The 23,028-nt window shown below is 29.0% G+C and overlaps 1 protein-coding gene across 3 annotated transcripts in view; it reads right to left on the reverse strand.

Annotated features, from left to right (window-relative positions):
- The window catches only part of LOC107440570 (uncharacterized), a 471,595-nt gene that overhangs the window by 44,763 nt on the left and 403,804 nt on the right, over positions 1–23,028 (reverse strand). For all 3 annotated transcript variants that reach the window (XM_087153352.1, XM_087153353.1, XM_043043459.3), the window contains one exon: positions 11,633–11,740. In XM_087153352.1, coding sequence (XP_087009478.1) covers positions 11,633–11,740 — 108 coding nt within the window. The remainder of the gene's footprint in view (positions 1–11,632; positions 11,741–23,028) is intronic.

The following is a 23,028-nucleotide window of genomic DNA, read 5'->3' on the forward strand; positions in this document are numbered from 1 at the left end:
ATGATTAACAGGATAGCAAATTATAGCAATATTAACAGAAACTAAATTCCTCTAATTAGATTAACGGGCAATAAATTTATAGCAATAATATTAACAGAAACTAAATTATAGCACCATAATTAAAAGAAACTAAATTATAGCAATAATGTAAATAGACACTAAATTTCAGCAGTAGGATAAACAGCAAATTATTGCAGAAATATCAACAGAAACTAAATTCCATCAATAAGATTAACGGAGAATTATAACAGCAGCATGAACAGAAATTAATTTCAGCAATAAAATAGCAAATTATAGCAAAAATATAGCAACTAAATTCATGTGATACGATTAACAGCAGGTTCATCCCTGTAGTTGAGTCATCCAACTTTAGAAACACTTTTCATATTCAGTTGCATCGAATATTTTGGTTATTTCGCTTTTTCCCAGGAAACACACATGTGTATTGTCCTCAAAGACACTTAGAACATTTTTTGACATTTAGGGGTTTGCGTAAAAAGAACAATGGGTAAATATATTTTATTGGATAGCCTTCGGAAATTTTCATGGTGTATACTGAAATAAAAATAAAATTGTGGAGAATATTATCCAGAAAAAAAAAGAATTAAGTGGAAGTATATTTGATATTTTTCAAAAACAATTTTCTCGTAAATAATTCTCATCTCGAAGAAAGATCGCCGACGAGGTCAACGACAGAAATGGCTTCTGAAGTTTAAAATTCTGATTTCTTACAAAAAAGTACGAAAAATAAATACATAATTCATTTACTTAAATTTGGATGGAACCATGAATTTTAATATAAGATACATTGAAATAAAACAAAAATTATAAACAGAATTTTGTTTTATAGCTTTGATAAATTAGTCCATAAAAAGAAACGTAATAAAATATATCAATAAAATGCATTCTTCATTTCAGTTGATAAACTTAGAATCAAAAGAAAAGATCTTACCCTACCGATCACAGTGTAATATACAGTGTATATGCAGTATATTATACAGTGTAACTTAATAAATGAAATAATACACTGTAAAAAATAACTGTAAACTTAACTTTACTTGGAAAAAAAAAATCATTTTTTATAGAAAAAAAACTGTTTAAAGGTGAATACAGATTTTTTTCTGTTTTTAATCGTTACCCGTTAGCTGCTTTTTGTATATTTGACGGTTTTCTTTTTTTTTCTTCACCCTAATCATAAACGGATTAAAACTATCAATTCAAATTCTAGTTCTCGTCATGCAGTTTTGGTTATTCAAAGATAACTTCGACTTTTTTCAAATCATTTTTTGTATACTTGTTCTCACTTCTCAGAAATTATTTTATAATTTTGCATAGTATAAATAAAATTGCGATTCGACCTCATTGTCGAATTGATACTTGACCTGATAATTATCTGTCTTTAGAAATTGCCGGACATTTTTAAAAGGGTGGGCCACTAAAGTTTAAAACATTTTTACACTCAATATTATTTCAGTAAGTAAGACTTTTTAAGATAAAGACATTTTAAGATTTTTCTTCATGACTAGAAACTAGAGCTGCCGTGGCTAAGGGGATAGCACGCTCATCTTCCATTGAGATATCCCGGTGCGATTTAATTATGCAAATTATGCTCCCGGCTCGCAACGACCACAATCCTGACATGATTATTTCTTAAAGTTCTTTTTGTTGTTGTTGTTCAAATAACAGAATTTTTTTGTTAAAATAACAGAGTTTGTTTTCTAAAATAACAGTACTTATGTGTTTAAAAACAAGCGTCCGTTTTTAAATAACAGTATTTCTCAGTGAAATAAACAGTCTTATACTAGCACACCAACTGACAGTTTTTTCCTGTACATTTAACAGATTTTTTAAATTTATTTTTTCAGGTTACGTTTACTTTTACAAGTAAAAAATAAAGGTGTTAAGTTAAAAATGAAATATGTTTTTTGCAAGAAATATGATTAATTTATTTGCAAATTAAAATTACTTGCCAATATAAAATACCTTAACTATAATAATTACCAGAAATAAGGCATGTTTTTAATGGCTATTTGTTATCTGTAAATTTAATTTTAATGATGTAAAAATTTGAGCTAAATTTAATGAACTTAAACTATTTTTAAAGCGCCAATGCACTATTTTTTTCGTAAAATTTATGTTATTAAATAAAATATTTTATAACAAATAATGATAGTACATTTTAACATCGTTAAAAGAAAACTGTCTGCCGTTCATGCCTCTCTATTTTAGTTTTTATTATTATTACTTTATTACAGATACTCACTTAGGGTAAACTTTTAAGTCCATAAACTATAATTAGAATAAAAATGAACATGCATATTTTGAAATAAATAATATTTCAACATCAGCTTATTAAGGGTTAAAGATGGTATAGATGAAGCGAAAAAAAATATTCCTAGATAGAACGTTTGTTCGTTTTTATTTATGATCCATTATCCCATCTGACACTTTCAAAAAGCGAAAGTTGTATAACGGTGAAAAGAAAAAAAAGTCCACTAGAAAAGAACGTTACAGGTAAGGAAATTGGTAGAATGGGGGGAGGGGAGTGACGGGGACGATGAAGGCTTAGAGGATGAAGGGAGTGTATTTCCTTACAGTGAAACGGAAACCTATTCATTTACAGCAAGCTGTAAGTAAATTTTGGCAATAAAATGAAAAAGTTATTTTTGAAAACCAGGTAAAAAAGAAAATTTGATCAAACATTAAAAGGATGATTGTTTATGGATCAGTTAGTTCTGGTTGACTATATTATTTTTTCCTTGTAGACTACCTATCGATATTTCTTTTTTTTTTTTTATATTTTTTATCCAGTGTTGAAATTTAAAGAAATAGTTAGATATTAAATTTCAAAAATTATTACTTCAAACCGTCCAATGAAAGCTGGATATTTTAAAAATTCGGTTGAGATTTAGTGTGATGAGTTATAATAAATCATGCAGAAAATAATATATATATTTTTTTAAACCTCCAGACGAAAAAGTTGTGAAAATTGAAAAAGTTGTGGTTAATATTTCTTGGCGGAGTGCTAGCAACGAGACTTACTAACATTATCGAACTTTAAAATAAGAATATAAACTGTCTTAAAAATCCGAAGCATTTTTTCATCAGTCTAATATATACTTGTTATAAACACATTTTGGCCAAAGAATGATATTCCGTGTCTTAGCGGTAATTCTGGAGCAAAAGATCAAGATGTCCGCTATCCATATTTTTTAAAATTACTGGTAAAATAGCATGCTTTAAAACTTGCATGCTTTACTTGTTCTCCTTTTTGAAGGAAAAAAAAAAGTACTTAAAATGAAATATATATATTAAAAAAAAATTACTAATTTATTTAAAATGAATAAAGTCACTCTTAAGTGAAAAATCTGCCATTGATATTTCTTGGCAGACTGCCAACAAAAAGACTTGTATAACTTATTATAATCGTCGTTGAACAGCCGGTCCAATTTTATGGGTTTACGACTACTTCTGTTCAACTCCGTAGCCTTGTATTTTTAAATCCAATCCAGAAGACGAGGGAGCTCCTGGATCGAGTATTGGGAGAAATTTGCCTTCGTGGAGGACTTTTTGATGGAGCTAACCCGCATTTGCGTTTCATGGAGAGGAAGACCACGAGAACCTCCCACAATTAGCCTGACGGCAAGGGGACTCTAACGCATGATCCGTCTACCACTAAGGATATTTCACGTCAGCACTGTGGTTGGTTCAAGCCGGAATTCGTATCGACTGGGATTCGAACCCGGTTCGCCGCATTGGAAGGCGAGCGCTCTTCTATCTCCTGAGCCATCGCGGCTTGACAAGACTTGAAAATATTATCGAATTGATAATGAATTCCATCCTATCTTATGAAAAATAGAGATTTATTTAGATTTATATATTGAAAAATAGAGATTACATTTGCACCGGAAATAAAATCTCAAAAATATGACACGATTTTTCACCGATTTAATATATGCTTGTTAGATGACCAAAAGAATGAAATTGCGTGTCTTGGCGGTAATTTTCGAGCAAAAGATCAAGATGACCGCTAGGTATCAACTTGCGACCTTTCCTGAAATAACAGGTAAAGAAAAAGAAGAAGAAAAAATCATTCGAAAATGATATACTTCTCAACACGTGGTATACATTATTTCATTGTTATCTCACAAGGAAAACGTTCTCTTTCCCGTTTACAAAACGACAAGTCTTGTCGTCTCAAACGTAGGGATCACTCAATTAGAACGATACGACCAGGAACAATCAACGTACGCCACTGTTCGAATATTGAGCCAAGGGCATTGTGTACCGAAGGGTTTTGTATGCAGAATGGAAGAAGCTAAAACCAAGAATTGCGACCTCGGGAATTTCGTATCGTGTTTGAAGTGGGCTATTACTAGTAGGTCACGCTTGGAAAGAATGGATACTATTTTTTTTTTTCACGATTTGTAAGAACTATCAAATGCAATAAAAAAAATTTAATTAAGAGAAAAAATATGCATCTCATGTTGCGTATAGGTTGGGATGATTTGAAGAGAACGAAAATTAAGCCTGTTTTTATTCGATATCATTCGGAAAAAAAGCTGTGCTCATTAAATATAGCTTAAAGTTTATTATTTATGAATTAGAAACGTTTTAAGGTTAAATATAATGTAATTTTTGTAGTAGTGTTTATGGTGTAGGAAATGAGGTGTCCCGATTTCTATCTGGAATATAAAAGCTTGGTGATTTTTAAAAAAAACGTAAAATTTTTTTCGAGTTTGGTTTAAGCAAATAAGTTGCAAGAAAAAAAATATTAATTTTATCCACCAGGCCTTTTAATGAAGAGCTCAGTGGAAAAAAGGTTGCAAGGGACAATTTTGGGAAATTTCTTTTTCATAGTAAATATCTTATTTTAATATACAACATTGATTTATGTTATCAAGTCAAAAGTGAAAATCTTAGTGTTTTTGACGTAAAAGACTGTTCCACGCGCATTTGGAAACTTACAATCAACGTTAATAGTAGAAATATTGTGGCAGTATATTAAAATATATAATCTGACAGTATATTAAAATATATAGAGCGATTGTTAAGACGCTAATAGTTCATTACATTCGTGAAAGAACGTCTAAACTGTAAAGATAATTTACTTAAATTCTCAAAATCGTCACTATGAACTTTCCTTCACTCATTTTTTTAGTGAAAATATTTTTGTAAAAATATTCTGCGGAATGGTGGAAGATTGCGTGTTTTAAAATTGTTTTATGGTTGTTTTTTTTTAGATAGGACATCGTGTTTCAGGCTTAAAAGATAGCGTGTGTATAAATAAATTACAAAGTTAGTTGTAAATGTCCATATATAACAGAAGATAAAAATTTAATAGGATATGGTTATAGAATTAAGAAAAAAAAAGGCTTAAGCACTTAATATATTCAAAGCATGCATAAAATTTAATTACTAGAAATTTACAATACGTGATATGTAAGTTTTATTTTATGAACTGAACAATGATCCTAACTATGATCTAATATAGCGCCTGATTTAAAAAAAAGTCTGACTGATTTAAAAAAATCAGTTCAACTCTTGGACAAATTACGGAATTCACGAGAATCTTAAAATGTGCGAGCTCGGTTTTAAGATTTCAACGAAACTACAGACGAACTCAAAAGCAGAAGAATATAATAGAAGAATAAGAATTGCTTGAAATGACAAATATGGTAATAATAAAAAAGAAAATATGTAAAAAAATAAGAAAGTATATTTTTTATCATAAAGTTCAGGAAATGAAAATTTTTTTGTCATAAATAAGACTTTTGTGCAAACATACTAAAGTAAAAATATGCTATTAATACGGCATCTGAGAACCATTAATTGTGATAGCTTTGGGCAAAAACATCAACGAATCAGCAAGACATCAACGAAACAAACTTAAAAACAAAATATTAAAATAGAAAAAAAAAACTTTTAGAGAAAAAAATTTATGTTTATAAAAACAAAAAGAAATTGCATTGTTTTTGAAAAAGGAAATGTTAATTTTTTCTTTTTTCATTTAAAGAAGGCTTCGTCTAAATACTTTAAAATTGAAATATGATATTATGGGTATTAATACAGAAATTAAATTCAAGTAGAAAAGGAATAATTACTAAAATAAAATAGTTCGATAGTAATAAATAGTTTGGAAAGGAAGAAACGGGAAATTATAATTAAAATAAACATCTATTTCCCGTTCTCAGATTTAAAATAGAAATTATTGAAAATTACGTAAAGATCGGTATCATCTATGTATATATGCAATCTATACCAAAGGATAATAAGAGTTTGAAAAATATTAACCATATCTAAGTTGAATTAATTATAGATTACTTAACGTTATGGGTATAAAGATAAAGTAGGTCCTTATTTTAAAGAAATTTTTCTTTAATGGAATCCGGTTTGAGCTGTTTCAATGGAAAAGAAAACTGTAGATGACTCAGATTGTTTATATAGAGATATAAAATGAGTGAGTAACTTTCTAACTCACAATCTTTATTACCTACGTACTCGTAATTTCTTCTCAAATAATCAAAAATAGAGAAATTACATCGAAATAAAATTTAAAAATATATTTAATTGCAATTATTTTAAGTAGATATATAATTAAATGTACAACATAATTTAACATTTAGATATGTGTTTTAAATTTATTCAAATAATTATTATTTTGAAATATAATTATGCGTTTTAATTGCGGAATACTTTAAATTATTCATGCATGTATTTCAATTTTTTAAATACATACATGAAGCAGTATTTGGTTTGAATTTTAATCAAATAAATATTATTTTTAAATTTAAATATGCATTTTAATTTTTGAATATATATAATTTCAGTGGGTATTATTAGTCCAGTATCAGTACCAAGTCTAGTACATACAAGTTCAGTATTGGTATCAAGACTATTATTAGTATCATGTATTTTAAAATTTTTGAGTAACCAAATTACTATTTAACTTTTTTTTTTAAAAAAAATGATTCTACAGGCTTTTTGGTTTTGAATGTTTTTGTGCAGAAACATTTTTGCATTACATTGCATTGAATAGACTACATCACTATACATTTTAAAATTTTTGATTAATCAAATTGCTAATATATTTATTTATTTTTTTAAAATTCTACAGCCTCTTTGGCTTTAAATGTTTTGGCACAGAAATTTTTTTACAATACATCAATTATTATACATTTTAAAACTTTCATTTACCAAATTACATTTTTATTTTTTTTAAATAATCCTACAGCCTATTTGGATTTAAATCTTTAGGAACAGAAACATTTTTACATTACAGTGAATAGATTACATCACTATACATTTTAAAATATTCGATTAAACCCAATTACTAGTTTACTTATTTATTTTTTTTGAAAATAATCCTTCAGCCTATTTGGTTTTTAAATGTTTTGTTACATAAATATTTTTTTACATAAAATATTTTCCTTTCACACTTTCAGTTGTATATCGTCTGATTGAATTATATAGCGATAAAGTGATACTAAGACATAAAAAAAAATTTAACGGTCTTAATTATTTAATATTATTACGTAAAATTCTGTTTAAGCCCTTCAACAAAATTATTATTTTGCGTTATTTAATAATTTTTTATGAAACAGAAATACTGATACCACATTAGTTTATTGATAGAATACATTACAATTTAAAAATTAGTCAACTAATAAAGAATTAAAAACAAAATTAACGAAAAAATATTTTTACTTTGCAGACTCGCATTTAAATTTCGAACACTAATTTTTTAAAAAAAAATCTTGAGTTTGTATTTAATATTAAAAAAAAAAGACTCAGAACAAACACATTTAAAAATAATTTCGAGCTACAAATAAGTAATTGATGTTTTATTCTTTAGTAGTAATAACATATCACCTAAAAACAGAGAAGAAAATATCACTCACCTTAATCGTGTTTTTAACATTAGAACTTGTTATTTAACCCCACAAAAAAAAAAGAATTAAATTCACACAAAAACGTGTTGATCCATGGTGCAGAAAAACGCACCTAAACTCTACTCAACTCACCTCAAACCCAACCAACCGTTTCTGAAGTTTTTTCTTCCGAACTCAGTTCTTCGAGTTAAGGCGAAAAACATGAATATGCAACAAGAATAAAAAAGCAACACTTGTTTCGCTATTACACCTACAAAAATCTTTCTCACAAGGTAAGCAACGGCATTTCTTACCGCACGCCTTCGCTTAACTCTGACCCGATTCAATTCCAATGGCTCTCAACACTTCCAGAGATTAGTGATGTTGAGCTACGTCAGTAGGAATATGTCAGAATTGATTCCAAGTTATTGATATAAAATCTATTACATAATCACGAACAACGATTGCCGTCGCATTTTTTTTTTCTCGTTTTACCTGGCTTTTTGTGGTGAATTATTGGACCTTGATTATCTATCTTATCGTTTGTTCTTGTCTGACTCAATAATGCAGTAAAATATATTTATAGTTAGATAAATAGCTATGAATAAGACCAATGGCTTGTTCGTCGGGGTTATGTCATACAGTTCGATGGTAGTTAATGGGGGTTTGCTCGAAATCGAATTTTAAGTTTCAGAATTTTTTTTTAAGGCGAATGCTTTACTCCGTAGAATTTGCTGTGAATTTCTTTCTTTAGATTTCGTAACAAGGAGTTATTATTATTTTTTTACGAAATAGGGTTGTTCCCCCATACCTATCTAATGAACTGGGCAGCTCATATATTTAGAATGGACGATGATTCCAAATTAAGAAAAAAATTCTTTCTTATAAATCGCTAACAACCAAGAAAAGGGGTAGATTGGTGGAAACTACCTTCCTTACTATCAAGGAAAAAAAAACTGGCGCATAAGTGTCAAAAATAGAAGGCAGAGGAGCAGAATTCAGAAGAAGGCACTAGCTGAGGTTGGACTGTCCAGTCAAATAGGATGATGAATACTGTATTAATGTTACTGTGCTGTGCTAAATCTGTCACTGTTTGCCTTGTACTTATAACCAAAAACTCAATATTTACCGTAAAACTTCAAGATAGAAAAAATAGAAAACGCATAAATGAATGTGTGTTTAGCAATCATTAAGATTTGAACCCGGGAAGCCTGTCTCAAAACCTCCAACTCTAACTCCCAAAACCATTTCCTTACATACTAGAAATTGTCTTAAAAACAGATAAACTAATTTAAAAATCCATGCGAAACTCCATATTGAAAAGAATGCAACCGTGGTTTTCTATAGATCCACTTTAATTTACTGTAAATGCTAAAAGGTAATTTAGAGAATGCATTTCAACGTAATATTTACTTTAAAAATTTCCTAATTTCCTTTTTTTTTTATAGAAAGAGCAAAATAAATTTCATTTACAAATTGACAGAACGCATGAACGAATCATCCGATTTTTGGAAAAATTCTGGATATTCACTGTTAAGTGTCGGCTTCCTAAGAAAAACATGCGAATGCTACAAAAATATAAATCATGTAAAATGTATCCAGAAGCTTTGAAATCTGTTATTAAAGCTTATTTAATTTTGAAAATGATTTAATTAAATGGTAGTGTTAATTAAAATAATTTGGCATATTGGAATATGCCAAATTATTTTCCAAGTTTCTTATGAATCTTAATGGTATATTTAGGAGATTTAAATTCTTTTTTTTTTCAATGCAATGTTGCAATTGAAATAAAACAACTTTATTTTTAAGTTTAATGTAGAAAGCGAACACTCTCGAAAAAATTTGTTCAACATTGAATCACAATATCATTAAATCAAATCATAATTCCGTTCAAGTGGAATCATAATATTGTGTAAAGAAATACTATAATATGATCCAACTTAGAATCAATATTAACTTTGTTTATTCTTATTATATAGATTGGCAAAAGTAGAAGTTGATGTGCTCTATATTATGGTTTATTACGATTCAAAATTTCAAACAGTGTACTTTAGAGCGTGCAATATAGAATAACAACAAAATTTTGAATAAGTATTACTGAAACTAATTTTAAATTTTGATAAACAAAATATCAGTTAATTTGAATATTAATCCCAAAGTAAGATAAGTAGTAACAAAGAAAAATAACTTTAACTAATAAATAAGTAACAATTATTTTTACTTATGCTTGTTTGATTATTAATCAAGAATTTTAAGCTTTACGTGATGTTGAGTTATAAAAGGGAGGATTAAAATCTATCAAGTTAAAATTGTTTTCAGGTATTTTATATGGATTAAAATGAAATCAACTGCAATTTTACTGAAAAAAAATCAGATGAACAATGAGAAGAATATTTGTATTAAAAGCAACAAAATAAAGTATTAAAAAATTACTATCCGTTTGATGCAATGACCTTTAAAAACTTAATAATTCTAAAGCCAAACTATTGCATCAGAACAAAAGTTCGATCCACCAAAAGATAATAAGAAATTCTCTTATCCCAGCCTGTAAATGTCAGTCATCGCCGTTTCAGACAATCAGAAAATTTAATATCAGGGCACCCCGTGTATTAATGTGTTTTTATATACCATATTTATATAACCCGAATAACGGGGATATCACTGTCATGGCCTCAGTTATAAAGAGCGGTGGGTTCAGCACAGAAAAAACTATTAAAAAAATATTTAAAAAAAAAAGCGCGAAGGATGCCGGAAGTGCTGTTTTGGCGCGTACAATCTAATCGGATGTCCGGAATAAAATGTAAGGGATGGGGGAGATGAGGAGGATATTGCGTAGTGGCATATGGTTTATTCTCAACATCTGCTCCCACCACCCCTCCGCACTTTACAAGCACGACAGTTTCCAAGTTTATATTGAGATATTGAAGTTTGCATTTTGATGATAAGGAAAAGGGAATTAATAAGAACGGAAATTAATTCTTGTTTTTTATCAGGTGATAGGATTTGTTTTTTAAACGGTTGGTGTTTATTATTGAGATTCATTTCAAGTTTAGAATGGGAGATTTTAGAGCTGAGTTGTGGTCGATTCGTAGCATTCAGTTGCTGTTCTGTTGTTCATTGTTTAGTGTTATCTCGTCATAATTAAAATTTACAATGACTTATTCAGTTTTAGAATAGTGTTATAAAAATATTGGAGTATATTTAAACAATTAAATTATGCAAACTTACAGCAATTTTAATGATGACAATGTTGAAACAAATACCGGTATTAATTAATCATTCTTAAACTTAATTACACGAGATAAAGATTCATCTTGAACGAAAGTTTTAGATTCATCTGTAACGAAAGTTTCAGTTAAACACTTTACTAAGAATTTAAAATTTTAAATGATATTAAAATGTTAGATTGTGTACAACTTAATTAAATTGTTAGAAGGTTAATTTGTTAGAGAATAAAATGATAGAAGGTTCAACATTATATAATGAAACAATTTTAAGCACTTTTTAAAAACACCCAATGAAAAAAGCACCTTTAAGGGCTTTTAAAAAACGAAAATCGAAAGTAAGCACCTTTAAGAACTTTTTAAAAACACCCAATGAAAAAGCACCTATAAGGGCTTTTAAAAAACGAAAATCGAAAGTAAGCACCTTTAAGAACTTTTTAAAAACACCCAATGAAAAAAGCACCTATAAGGACTTTTAAAAAACGCTACGCACCTGTTACATAGAAAAACAAGTTAATAAAAAAAATTAAAATTTACCGGAGATAGAGGATCCCTTTCATGCAGTCTTAGGTGGTCACTAGGAAAAAGGTCCTGGATTCGATCCAGGTCCGACTCCTCTCTCCCATGATCAGCTCTCTTTACCATCTAAAAAACAAAAATTAAAAGATTTATTTCAAACAGTATATTAATTAATCTATACATAAATGCAATAAATAACAAAAATTAATTGTAATATTAAAAAAAATTTGATTAAAAAGAAAAAAAACAACAACTTTTATCCCACTTTAGTTGTCGCTATATAAGGTTCCTTATAAATATCACTTAATAAACTTTTTAAAATCTTGTAAAAAATGAAAACGAAAAAGTCTTCCTATCGGAAGTCTCAAATCAATTTCAAGAAAAAATATGCTATAGAAATTTGGCAAATCATAATTAAGGAAAGTAGGAATCAAAACCTGTTTAATCAGAGATTAAAATTTCCAACAATCGTCTTTCAATCTCTCTCTGTTTTCTACGGCAATCAAGCAGGTTTTAGAGTTTCATACATTCGTCTTCCTCAACTGAAATTAGCAGATTTCGAGCTAACCTTTTTTTTTACACAGTTTTTGTTTTTCATTTTGACAAGGACTTCAAATAATTATATTAAGAGCGGTCTCCACGAAATATCCTGCTTATATGTGATTTAGAATTATTTACGCACTAAGGCAAGATTTTATAGATTTATATAAAAAGTTATAATGAACGAAAGAGATTGTTCAATTTATGATAAACTTCTTATGCAAAACAACAAATAACATATTTTAATCCAATAAATATTTTAAATTGTACTATCAGAAAATATTTTAAATTCGAAGACATTTTTTTCTAATTTTAAATTTAAAATATATGAACTCACTTGCAACACTGAGAAAAAAAAGTATAATAAAAATTACCAGAATATGGTAAAATTTAGCACTCTATGCAAACACCAAAATATCTCAAGAATTTTTATCGAAGTAAATGATTTTGGTAAACTTAACTATTATATATGGTTTTATAATATGCGTTAAAATTTGGTAAATATGATAATTTTATCACGATACCTCAGAGCATGGTATAAAAACCATTTAGTTGGTTAAACTTATTTTTCAGTTTTGCCTTTTTTTACTAAATGTGTAGAAAGAATTTTGAAAACCAGAATTTCCGGTAAACAGTTACCATTTGAATGGAAAAATTACAAAATGAATGGTTTAAATACCGTATATTTTGGTTTTATTACCAGAATTAAGATTTTTTTTTTACCAGAAATATCATTACATAGACGTTTCTGGTTAAAAAAAAAGAAATTCGGGTAATTTTACCCGAATTTCTTTCTCCGTGTACCAATAAGACGTCTCCGGAATATTGTAGAAGACGTATTTTTTTTTCTGTTGACGAAATTTTATTTTTGAGAATGATAATTTTGAGAAAACTCATTCGAATATATTTCAGACAAAAATGTTAATGTTACTATTTTCTGTCAAACCAGATGAATTTCAGATTAAAAAAAAATGAAGTGGTTACTCTCCAATAGAGAAAGAGCTTTCGAAAACCACAATCATTTCGTTTAAACCCTTACTTACAATCTCGTGTCTAGCTTTCTTCGAAGGTAAAGAAAAAAAATGAAGGTGAAAGTAGTAGCGATTGAGAAAAAAACAAACAAAAAAAACGAAAGGATGAGCTGATACGAACACACTCAAGCTCATTTGAATTGAATCAACACGTGAAAAAAAAAGGAAGAAGTTGAGATAGGTGAGCTTCCCAGAGTTTCCAAGTGGTCTTCAGATGAAGCTGATAGCATTGTCTGGCAATAATGCTAGAGTTCGATCGTGCTGAAATTTAAATATCAAAGTTTTTGTTTGCCTTTCGAATAAGTGAATAAAATCGGCATCGTGGTTTGGAGATCTTGGAACGTTTCTGGTGGTGATTATAGCTTACTAATTGCCTTCTTTTGTTGGGAACTGTCTATTCAAAGAGAGTGCTTCATTTGGTACGTCATCAAGTAAGCTGATGGCATGAGAAAAAAGCCATGAGGTAAATGGTTTTGGAAAAGCTCCTTAGAGTACAGGGTTGAAATTTATTAAATAATCTATAGTTAAATTGAACTAAAAATTTGAACTAATTTAGACGTTAACTCTGATTTGTTAGAACTTTTGGTCTGGGATGAATCGTAGTATCATTCAGTTTTGCTGTAACCCTTAATACGGTGCCAAGTTGCATTATCTTATAGTGCAAATCCCTTATAAACTTGTTAATACAATATTGTGGTTAAACCTGGACGGAAAAACGGTTAAATTTGGCCCCTTATTAAACTTGCAACACATTTCTCCGGCACTAGAAACCTATGTTGAGACATTTTTCCCCCTGAGAATGTAAAACAAAGCATTAACAATTAAGTCTCTACAATTTCGTGACCAACGGCATGATAGTGGCAATGAGACCGCCTTAAGTTCCCAGACGAGTTGGTACCCATCGATCTGAAGCCGGGTGGGCTTCAAGCCGCCACTGGGGATCGAACCCCAGTTTTCAGAATGACACTTTAGTGCTTTGAGTGCCTGAGAATGTATGTCATAATTAGATCACCAATTGATAAATAAATAAGTTTAAAAAAAAGGAGAAGGCGACAAATACGGGTTGTGTTTTAAGTCAATCAAAATCAATGCAATTGGTTTTAATTTTAACTTTTATCATATATTCCTTAAAGAAATATTAAATTAAATTTTAAAAAAAATGAAGATGGATTTTGAAAGGAAATTTGATTTGAGCTCAAATTATTTTTTGATTTCCAAAATAAATATTAACATACATACAGTAACTTAAGAATAATACAAATGAGTACGAATTGTATTAACAACAAAATGCCACACTCATCAGTAATGAGTACGAACTGAATTTACAGCAAAATGCTACACTAATCAGTAATGAGTACGAACTGAATTTACAGCAAAATGCTACACTAATCAGTAATGAGTGCGAATTGAATTAACAGCAAAATGCCACACTTATCAGTAATGAGTACGAATTGAATTAACAGCAAAATGCCACACTTATCAGTAATGAGTACGAATTGAATTAACAGCAAAATGCCACACTTATCAGTAATGAGTACGAATTGTATTAACAGCAAAATGCCATACTTATCAGTAATGAGTACGAATTGAATTAACAGCAAAATGTCACACTTATCAGTAATGAGTACGAATTGAATTAACAGCAAAATGCCACACTTATCAGTAATGAGTACGAACTGAATTAACTGTAAAATGCCACACTTATCAGTAATGAGTACGAACTGAATTAACTGCAAAATGCCACACTTATCAGTAAAAAGATAAATAAACACGAAAAAATTACCATTACAAATATCCACGGCCTGGTTTAGGAATTTGAGAGATGTGATCAGAGCTGGTTTCAAAAGATTTCAAATTTTAGTAAAAAATTAGTATCTTCAACAAGATGAGGAGATTTCATAAAAATCACTCTGTTTGTTTTATACCTGTTTGTTGCTTTTTATTTCTTAATAAGCTAAATTGCTTTTTGTAAGCATATTTCTCAGTGATTTCATCGTAATTTTGAAATGCATTTTAAATTGAAATTGTTTTTCCCGATATTTTCCCGATTTCCCGAAAGATTTAACCATGCAAATACGCAATTTTTACTCAGTTATATAATTTTTCTATAATTTTCTCATGTATAAATACAGTTTATATAGCAATATGCAACATCATAAAAAATGTAAAATTGAATTTTTATTTTCTTTTACAGTTTATATATATAGAAGAACAGAAAATAACTGACGTATACTACTTTTAAAAATGTATTTTTCGTGGATGTTTTTATTATATTACGGTTTCATAATCAACCAGATGTCGAAGTTTAATGGATTATAATTGTGGTTTTATAATCAATCAATCAAATTTCTAAAAACCCGTTACTCACAACGCATGGAAATTGTTGAGATTTCTATAGAGCTCTTCAATAACTCATTGAGTACAAAACAGATCCATTTTTTATTCCACAATAGAACGTTATTCTTTTTTTATATATTTTTTTCTCCATCTGAATCCCCGTGATCTTGTTATCCCGATAAAAGATTCACCAAATAAAAGACACTCGAACCATTCCCAGCTAACAGCTAAGCATTCTATTAAAAAAGAAACGAGAGGAAGAATAAACGCAGAAGAAAAAAAAAAAGAACTTCCACTTCAACTTTAACGATGTACTTATGCATTGAGTTTTGGCAACAAATAATGAATCACTATAGTGGTGCTCTTTCTACCGTGATTGTATGGGGGAAATTAAATAAATAAAAATTTGTTCTACGCCTACGAATGAAAAGGAGTAACACCCACCAAGATACGAAAAAAAAATATATATATAAAAGAGTCGTTACCGTCAATGAGGTGTTAGAAAATACTGGTTTTTCAATACATTCATTTAAATGAATGATAGAACTTTTGTCCAGAGGCTAACAGGCTTAGATGCACAAAGGTACACGAATAAAAATATAAAAAGATGTGGTAACATTGTTAGCTCTGTGAGTCCCATTTGCTTTAAGGATTGGCAGGCAGATGGACAGACATTTTTTGTGCTTTCTATCCGCCCTATACCGGATGATTCATGAATAAATGTTTGAATAACTAAATTTAGTTGAATTTGTTCAGCGAAAACAGGATACACAGAAAAAAGTAAGATATTTGTGTGGAAAACCCTTTTTATATAATCAGCGTTAATGAATCAATTTATTCAATTAATTGGTCAATTTACTTAAATTTTTTATTTCTGAGTTATTATGAATCCGCAATAAAAAAAATTAACTTACAGTATTTATTAACAGAAAATTAGCGCATTAACACACGATACAATGACAAATGAATGATGGAACTTTCATTTAAATTTAAATTTCTGCATTATAATGATCCCGTAAAAAATGAACTTAAAAATGAATTTTTTTTTAGTAAAAAATACTCGTAGTGTATTTACATATGAAAATACTAGATTTTTAATACATTTATTTAAACTATTGATTGCATTTTTGTCCGAAGGTTAGCAGGCTTAGATACACAAAGGCTGAGATTAAAAATTAAAAAAGTATGGAGCAACATTATTACGTATGTTTTTTCGGGTCTTATTTGCATATAAGACTGGTTGGACATTTTTGTGCTTTCTATTCATCCTGTACACAAGTGATTCAAGAATCGTTTGCATTAGAATGTTGGATGAATTTGTTGAAAGCAAATTCACTATCAGTTTACTATCCTGAGTTGTCTCGGGCAAATGAAAAAAGTTAAATATTTGTCTTTGTATATATTCACATCTTCATAATCTGAAAAATCATCTGCATTAATTTCATTTTCGAACGTGAACGCCATTTTTTTAAAATTCTTTTTTCTATGTAAATTCAGCAACCATCGTATATACCAGGGGTGGCCAAGCTCCTTAATAGTCGAGCCATTCTTCAAAATTTGAAATTTTTCGCGAGCCGCAATTAAATAGGTATTTAAAAGGTATGCAAAAAAAGTATTAAAAAAAAATTTTTTTTACATAAATTATATTTATTGCAAACATATAAAAAAAGTAGAAGTACAAAATATTTGTATTGAATTTAAATATTAAATATTAAACACATTTATTTTACTTCACTTGATAATTCTTTAAAATTTGGTGAATAATTGGTGACAGCACTTCTCAGTAATTCTTTAAAATGCTGTTTAGTTAAGACTGATCGGTGTTTGGATTTCACGAATTTTAAAGTGGAATAAAATGATTCACATAAGTACGTTGTTCCGAATATTGAAATAATTCGACAGGCATCCTTTTTTTAATTCTGGATACTTCGATTCTGGTACAAATTTCCAAAATTCAGTAATCGACGTCGACTTATATTTTCATTGTAGAGCTTGATCTTCTTGCATCTCTATTAATTCTAATTCTCCAGATGCTTTTTGTGTCATAATTATATTAGAAATGGAAAACTGAAAACTCACCTTGAATTGAACAACGTTGCACTTAGTCTTTCATATTTGTTCTCAGTAATTTAAAAGACATTTTGAAACACATACTGAACGATAATAATTTTTTTTAAATATAATAGCACAAAAATGAAAAAGGAACTCGGGTACATTTATCAAGAGTCACAAATAATCCTTCAAAGAGCCGCATGTGGCTCGCGAGCCGCAGGTTGGCCTATATACAAAACACGCGTGCAGTCCCACTATCCAACAGCAAAACTCCTAAACAAAACTTGCCAAACTTCCAACCGCATCAGATTATTATTATTATTTTGCTTCCGGTCGAGTAGAAACGTGATAAAACAAAACGCACTGACAAATTCTGCTATGCCCGAGTTTTCTCGGGATGATAAATATTTGCAATGTATACATACCCGAGTAAACTCGGGAAAGCCAGGGTAGCAGTTAAGCATTCGATACAGAAAACAAATAAAAATAGAAATTAATTAGTGAAGATAGCAAAAAAGTAAAATACATAATTGACGATTGTAGAACTTCCATGAAAACTACGAAACAAAAAACGAAAAGAATATGATATTCCTATACTAGAATATTTCATTGACCAAAGAGTTGCATATCGCAGTTTTCTGAAAAGAAACACGAAGGACAAAAAATAAAAAAACAAACAAGCTGTGGGTCATGGATGCTAGTCCAGCATTAAATAGGGGGCGAAATGAACACTTCAACACATCGAAGTGTAACGAGAAATGAAGGTTAAATAGTAAAACACAAACACCCAGTTAGTAAGGACTTCCAACTTACAAAACAACTCTGAAAAAGAAGTAAGAACAAATAGCCAAATTTGGTCTACTTAACCCTTAGCAGGTTCAAACCCACCCACATATTAGTAGCCACAGGACAAGGTGAAATCGCGCGGTTTTCTCAAAACTTTTTTTGAGTCAACTAATAGAATGACGTCACAAAACGAGAATCTCATGGTAATTCTATTGTGGAAAGAAAGGTAGGTAGATTAAACACCCATTTTTTGAATAGGCTCACGCTAAAGGAATTTTCAGATTTCTTTACTCTAAAGATTCAATTGCGGCTTGAATACTACTACTAATTATTCATATATTTTTAAATGGCCGGAAAAGAAAAGAATAAAGATTTGATATGATCGAGAAAAAGGAAGAGTTTGAAAGATTAGTCAATAATCTGAAAGTAAGTAAGGTGTATAATTTCTGAACTCTAAAAGATTCAGGATCCATTACGGTAGAAAGTACCTGCATTCAGGGAGTATATACTTTTTACCGTAAAATACAACAAAACGGAAAAAAAATTGATAGACCGTGATTTTTACAGTAATAAATAGTGTAAAATCGCCAATTATATGAATATTGCGGTAAAAAATAACGGTATAATATTTTATGGTAAACATGAATATAGTATAGTAAAAATGGATTTTGCGTTAAAATGGATTTTACAGATGATGCAACCAAAATTCTGGTATTTTATACCGTAATTTGATCCGGAATTTTTAACAGTGTATGTATTATTTATACACATGATACCAGCAAGGAGAAAAAATTTCTGGTAAAATTACTTTAATGTATGGTAATGATATTTCTGGTAAAAAAAAAAAACGAAATATAAGATATTTAAAACATTTATTTGTAATTTTTCCGATCATATGATAAAGGTTTACAGGAAAGTCTAGTTTTCAAAACTACAGTTCTTATTGTAACACATTTAGTAAAAAAATATATAGTGCTGTAAAGTAACTTTAAAACGGAATAAATGGTTTTTTTTTGTCATTCTCAAAAATATCATGTTAAAATTACCAAATTTTATAACATTTACAAAAATCATTACCAAAGCGGTTAAATTATACTATATTCTGGAAGTTCTAACCATACTTCTTTTCTCAGTGGAGTCATATTAAAATATATGACTCTCTTATTGCAATCTTATTGGGACAGACATATTGTTTTGTTCTCTTATTAACTTATTTTTCTTCTCTTACTTTTGTTTTTAATTAGAAAACTCGCATCTTTGTTTATAAATTTAAATTATGTTTTTCATATTTAAAATTATGCGTGTTTAATAAAGATGTTTTCTTAAAAAACATCGTGTTATCGAAGTTAAGGAAAGACGTAATTATATATTCTTAGGAAAATATGTTTAACGTTGAACCGTAATATAGGTACATTAAATCATAATACGGTGAAAATTTCCAGCCACATATTAAGATGTTTATCATGTTTCAACTCAAATTAAAGAATTATTGTTCAACAATACCGTATAATCAAGTTTACGATGTACGATAATTTAAACTCCACACGATAATACGTTTGTAGCATATATGGCTAAAAGAATTCCGAAATTTTCAACAGTGTAGAATGAATACCTATTCCAAACTACCTATTGTAAAAAATTCAGGATTCAATTACGGTAAAAGAGTTTGTATTCCCTGCCATTGGAAATAAAAAAGTAATAATAATAAAATAAAAAATTACGGTAAAAGTACTCAGGCACACAGGGTGCTGGCACTTTTTACGGTAGAATCTATCGTTCACTCCAAATCCATTTTTTTATAAATCCATGTTACGGAACAAAAAATCTGATACACTGTAATTTTTAAAGTAATAATCATCGTAAAATCCCGAATCAATTTAATTAAATAAATATTACTGTAAAAAATACGGTATTGTATTTTGCGGTAAAAATGGATTTTAAGCTCAAATGGATTTTATGGATGCACTAAAAGTGCCAGTAGTTTGTACCGTAATTTGATCCAGATTTTTTTACAGTGTAGTTGAGTAAAAATAAAATAATTATGTCTACAAATTTTTATTTATAGGACAAATAAGGAAAGATAATTAGCGAAAAATTTCAAAATAAACGTTGAATATTTATTTTACTTTGAGCTCTATGCAGGTGACCTTAACAACCTCCCCAAAATTAGATTTTATTTTTTAAAATGCATTGATGCAAATTTTAACTTTTATTATTGTTGTTTTTGGTAAGATTGAAAGAAGAATATTGCAAAATCTATTCTAATACGAGAACAAAATGTTTAGGAGAAAAAGATGAATCACTTTCCTGCTCTTGCGCACATAAAAAAATATTATTTTTTTCATGGCATACTTTAATTTTAGTGTTTTTATTTTTACATAATTTCATTGCATTAAATAACTATGTTCAATCAAAGAAATAAAAAAAAAGAACATAAAAAAATGATTTCATAGTATTGATTTAGTATCTGCTTATTTCAGTATCATTTCATTTTACGATGAGTTAGTCTGTTTAACCAACTGATACTATACATGTAATCTATTTTCTGATAAGGATAAACATTATATCTCTTATCAGCCTGCCTAATTTTGTATTATTTTAAGGATTAATGACTAGAAAAATAAAATAAAAATTCAAAAAGTTTTGCTCCAAATGAGAGCAAGGTCAAAAAGCTATTTAAGCAAAACAGGAGTAGAAATTTTAATTAGTTTATGTAATGAGTCATTTCAGATTTAAAGTTGATAATGAAAATTTAAACAATAAAACAGTATAGAAAAATTATAAGATCAAAACACGGATTTAGAGCATACAGCTGCCGCTAGAAATTAATCACGCATTTAATCTTAAGACATAAAATGAAATTTTGAAGCATTTGAATTCAGATGAAATTTTATGGTGAAATTTTGCTTCAGCTATTCACGGTATTGAAAAGTCATATGAATGGCTGATTGAGCTGAAAAATGATTTGTAGTTATTAAAGAACTAAATTAGGGCCCTGTTGCTTCAAACAGATCTATTGATAAGTTGAATGATTTGGCGCCGATTATGAAATAAGAGAGATGAAACGAGCTCATTAGCTCAAACTTTCGGGTTTCCGAAAAAAAAATTCGTAAATTTTTATTATTTTCAAACAAAAAAATGTGCAAAATCTCGTTTGTATTGAGTTTAAAAATTGTAAAAAAATGTAGTGTAAAAAAAAAAGTATAGGTAAGAAAAAGTATTCTCAAAATATATATTATTTGATCTTTCCCTTCGCAAAGTTTGGCTTTATATCATGTCAAATTTTGGCCATTAAAGAACAGATTAAATCTCATATATTTTTGATCATAGACTCGGGTCTCTAATAGTTAACCCGAGTTTATCTCTAATATTATATAACAGGATGAGAAGTTAGAGCTGATGGACTTTTCATTCCATCACATAGTTCCATCACTCTTTCATGACATTATGATGCTTAATGGGAGAAAAGAGATAAACTAAAACATTTAGTTATATGTTTTGTTTTTTTGTAGTTTCCAAAATCGTGTTAAATAAGGTGTTAAAATAATTTTTTGAAATTCAAAATTATTGGGTAACTTTGTTAGACTTAAATCGTTTTTTTCTCTCTTAAAACCTATTTTTTTAATTCGTCCCTCCCCCAATCCACTGTCCATTTTTTTTTAAAAAAAAATAGTCCATCGGAAAATTCTATAGAATAGAATCAGGCTGTCATGTAAGATTCTTTTGACACCTCTCTTCTTTTTTTTTTAATTAAGGTTTCTAACTTAAGATGTTGCATTTTCTTTTATTCATTCATTTTAATACTATAAATTTTCAGAATTAAAAAAAGTGGATATTTCTAAGAAAAATTGATGATGGTATTTCTCTTTAATATTCTAAAGAGACTATGCCAATGTCTCAAAACTGAGTTAGCTTACATCCTCATTATGAATGTCAATAACTTAACTTTTTATGAGATACCTCTATCTCTTAAAAATGTAGCTTTCGTTTGACAGTAACTCAATTTATTTTAAAATGTCGCAGTGACTAAACATATCTTACAGTTTATTTTTTATTTGTTTAAAATATTGTTTAGTGGTTTTTCTTCTTCTTTCAAAGCACTACAGTCTACTACAGGCCACAGCCGTCTATATATAAGTCCTTCCTCACCGAGTCACGCCACCCAATTGGTGAACATCCTCGTTTTCTGTTTGTCACCACATTAGTAAAAGTGAGCTTTTTTTTTCATAACTGGATTTGTATTATTAGATCGGAATAGATCGTAGTTTATTACATTTTATGACTTTAACTATAGCACGTTGCTTGTACTTTGGTTAAATTTCAAAATTAAACAAGGTTCTCCAACTATTATTCTTACGGAATGCACCAAACATTTTTCTTAAGATTTTCCATTCAAAGAACAATGATTTATTTTCATGTAACTTAGTTACTGCCCAGCATTCTTTTCCATAAAGCAGCCGAATTAGTGTTTTATAGAAATTAGTATTTATAGTTTGTCTACGATGAGAACTCCCCCCGCCACAAAGTCTGAGGCCGTCTGCTGCTGTAGAAACAGGAATAACGCATTTCAGGGAGGATAGCTTCACTTCACTCTAGGGCCAACACACTAGACAGAAGAAAAATATTCCCTTTCTCTCGCCGAAAACTGTTCTAAACAATGACCCTACA

This window comes from Parasteatoda tepidariorum, chromosome 10, assembly GCF_982258835.1.
Source record: "Parasteatoda tepidariorum strain Cologne lab strain chromosome 10, Ptep-v5.0, whole genome shotgun sequence".
Classification (NCBI taxonomy): Eukaryota; Metazoa; Arthropoda; class Arachnida; order Araneae; family Theridiidae; genus Parasteatoda; species Parasteatoda tepidariorum.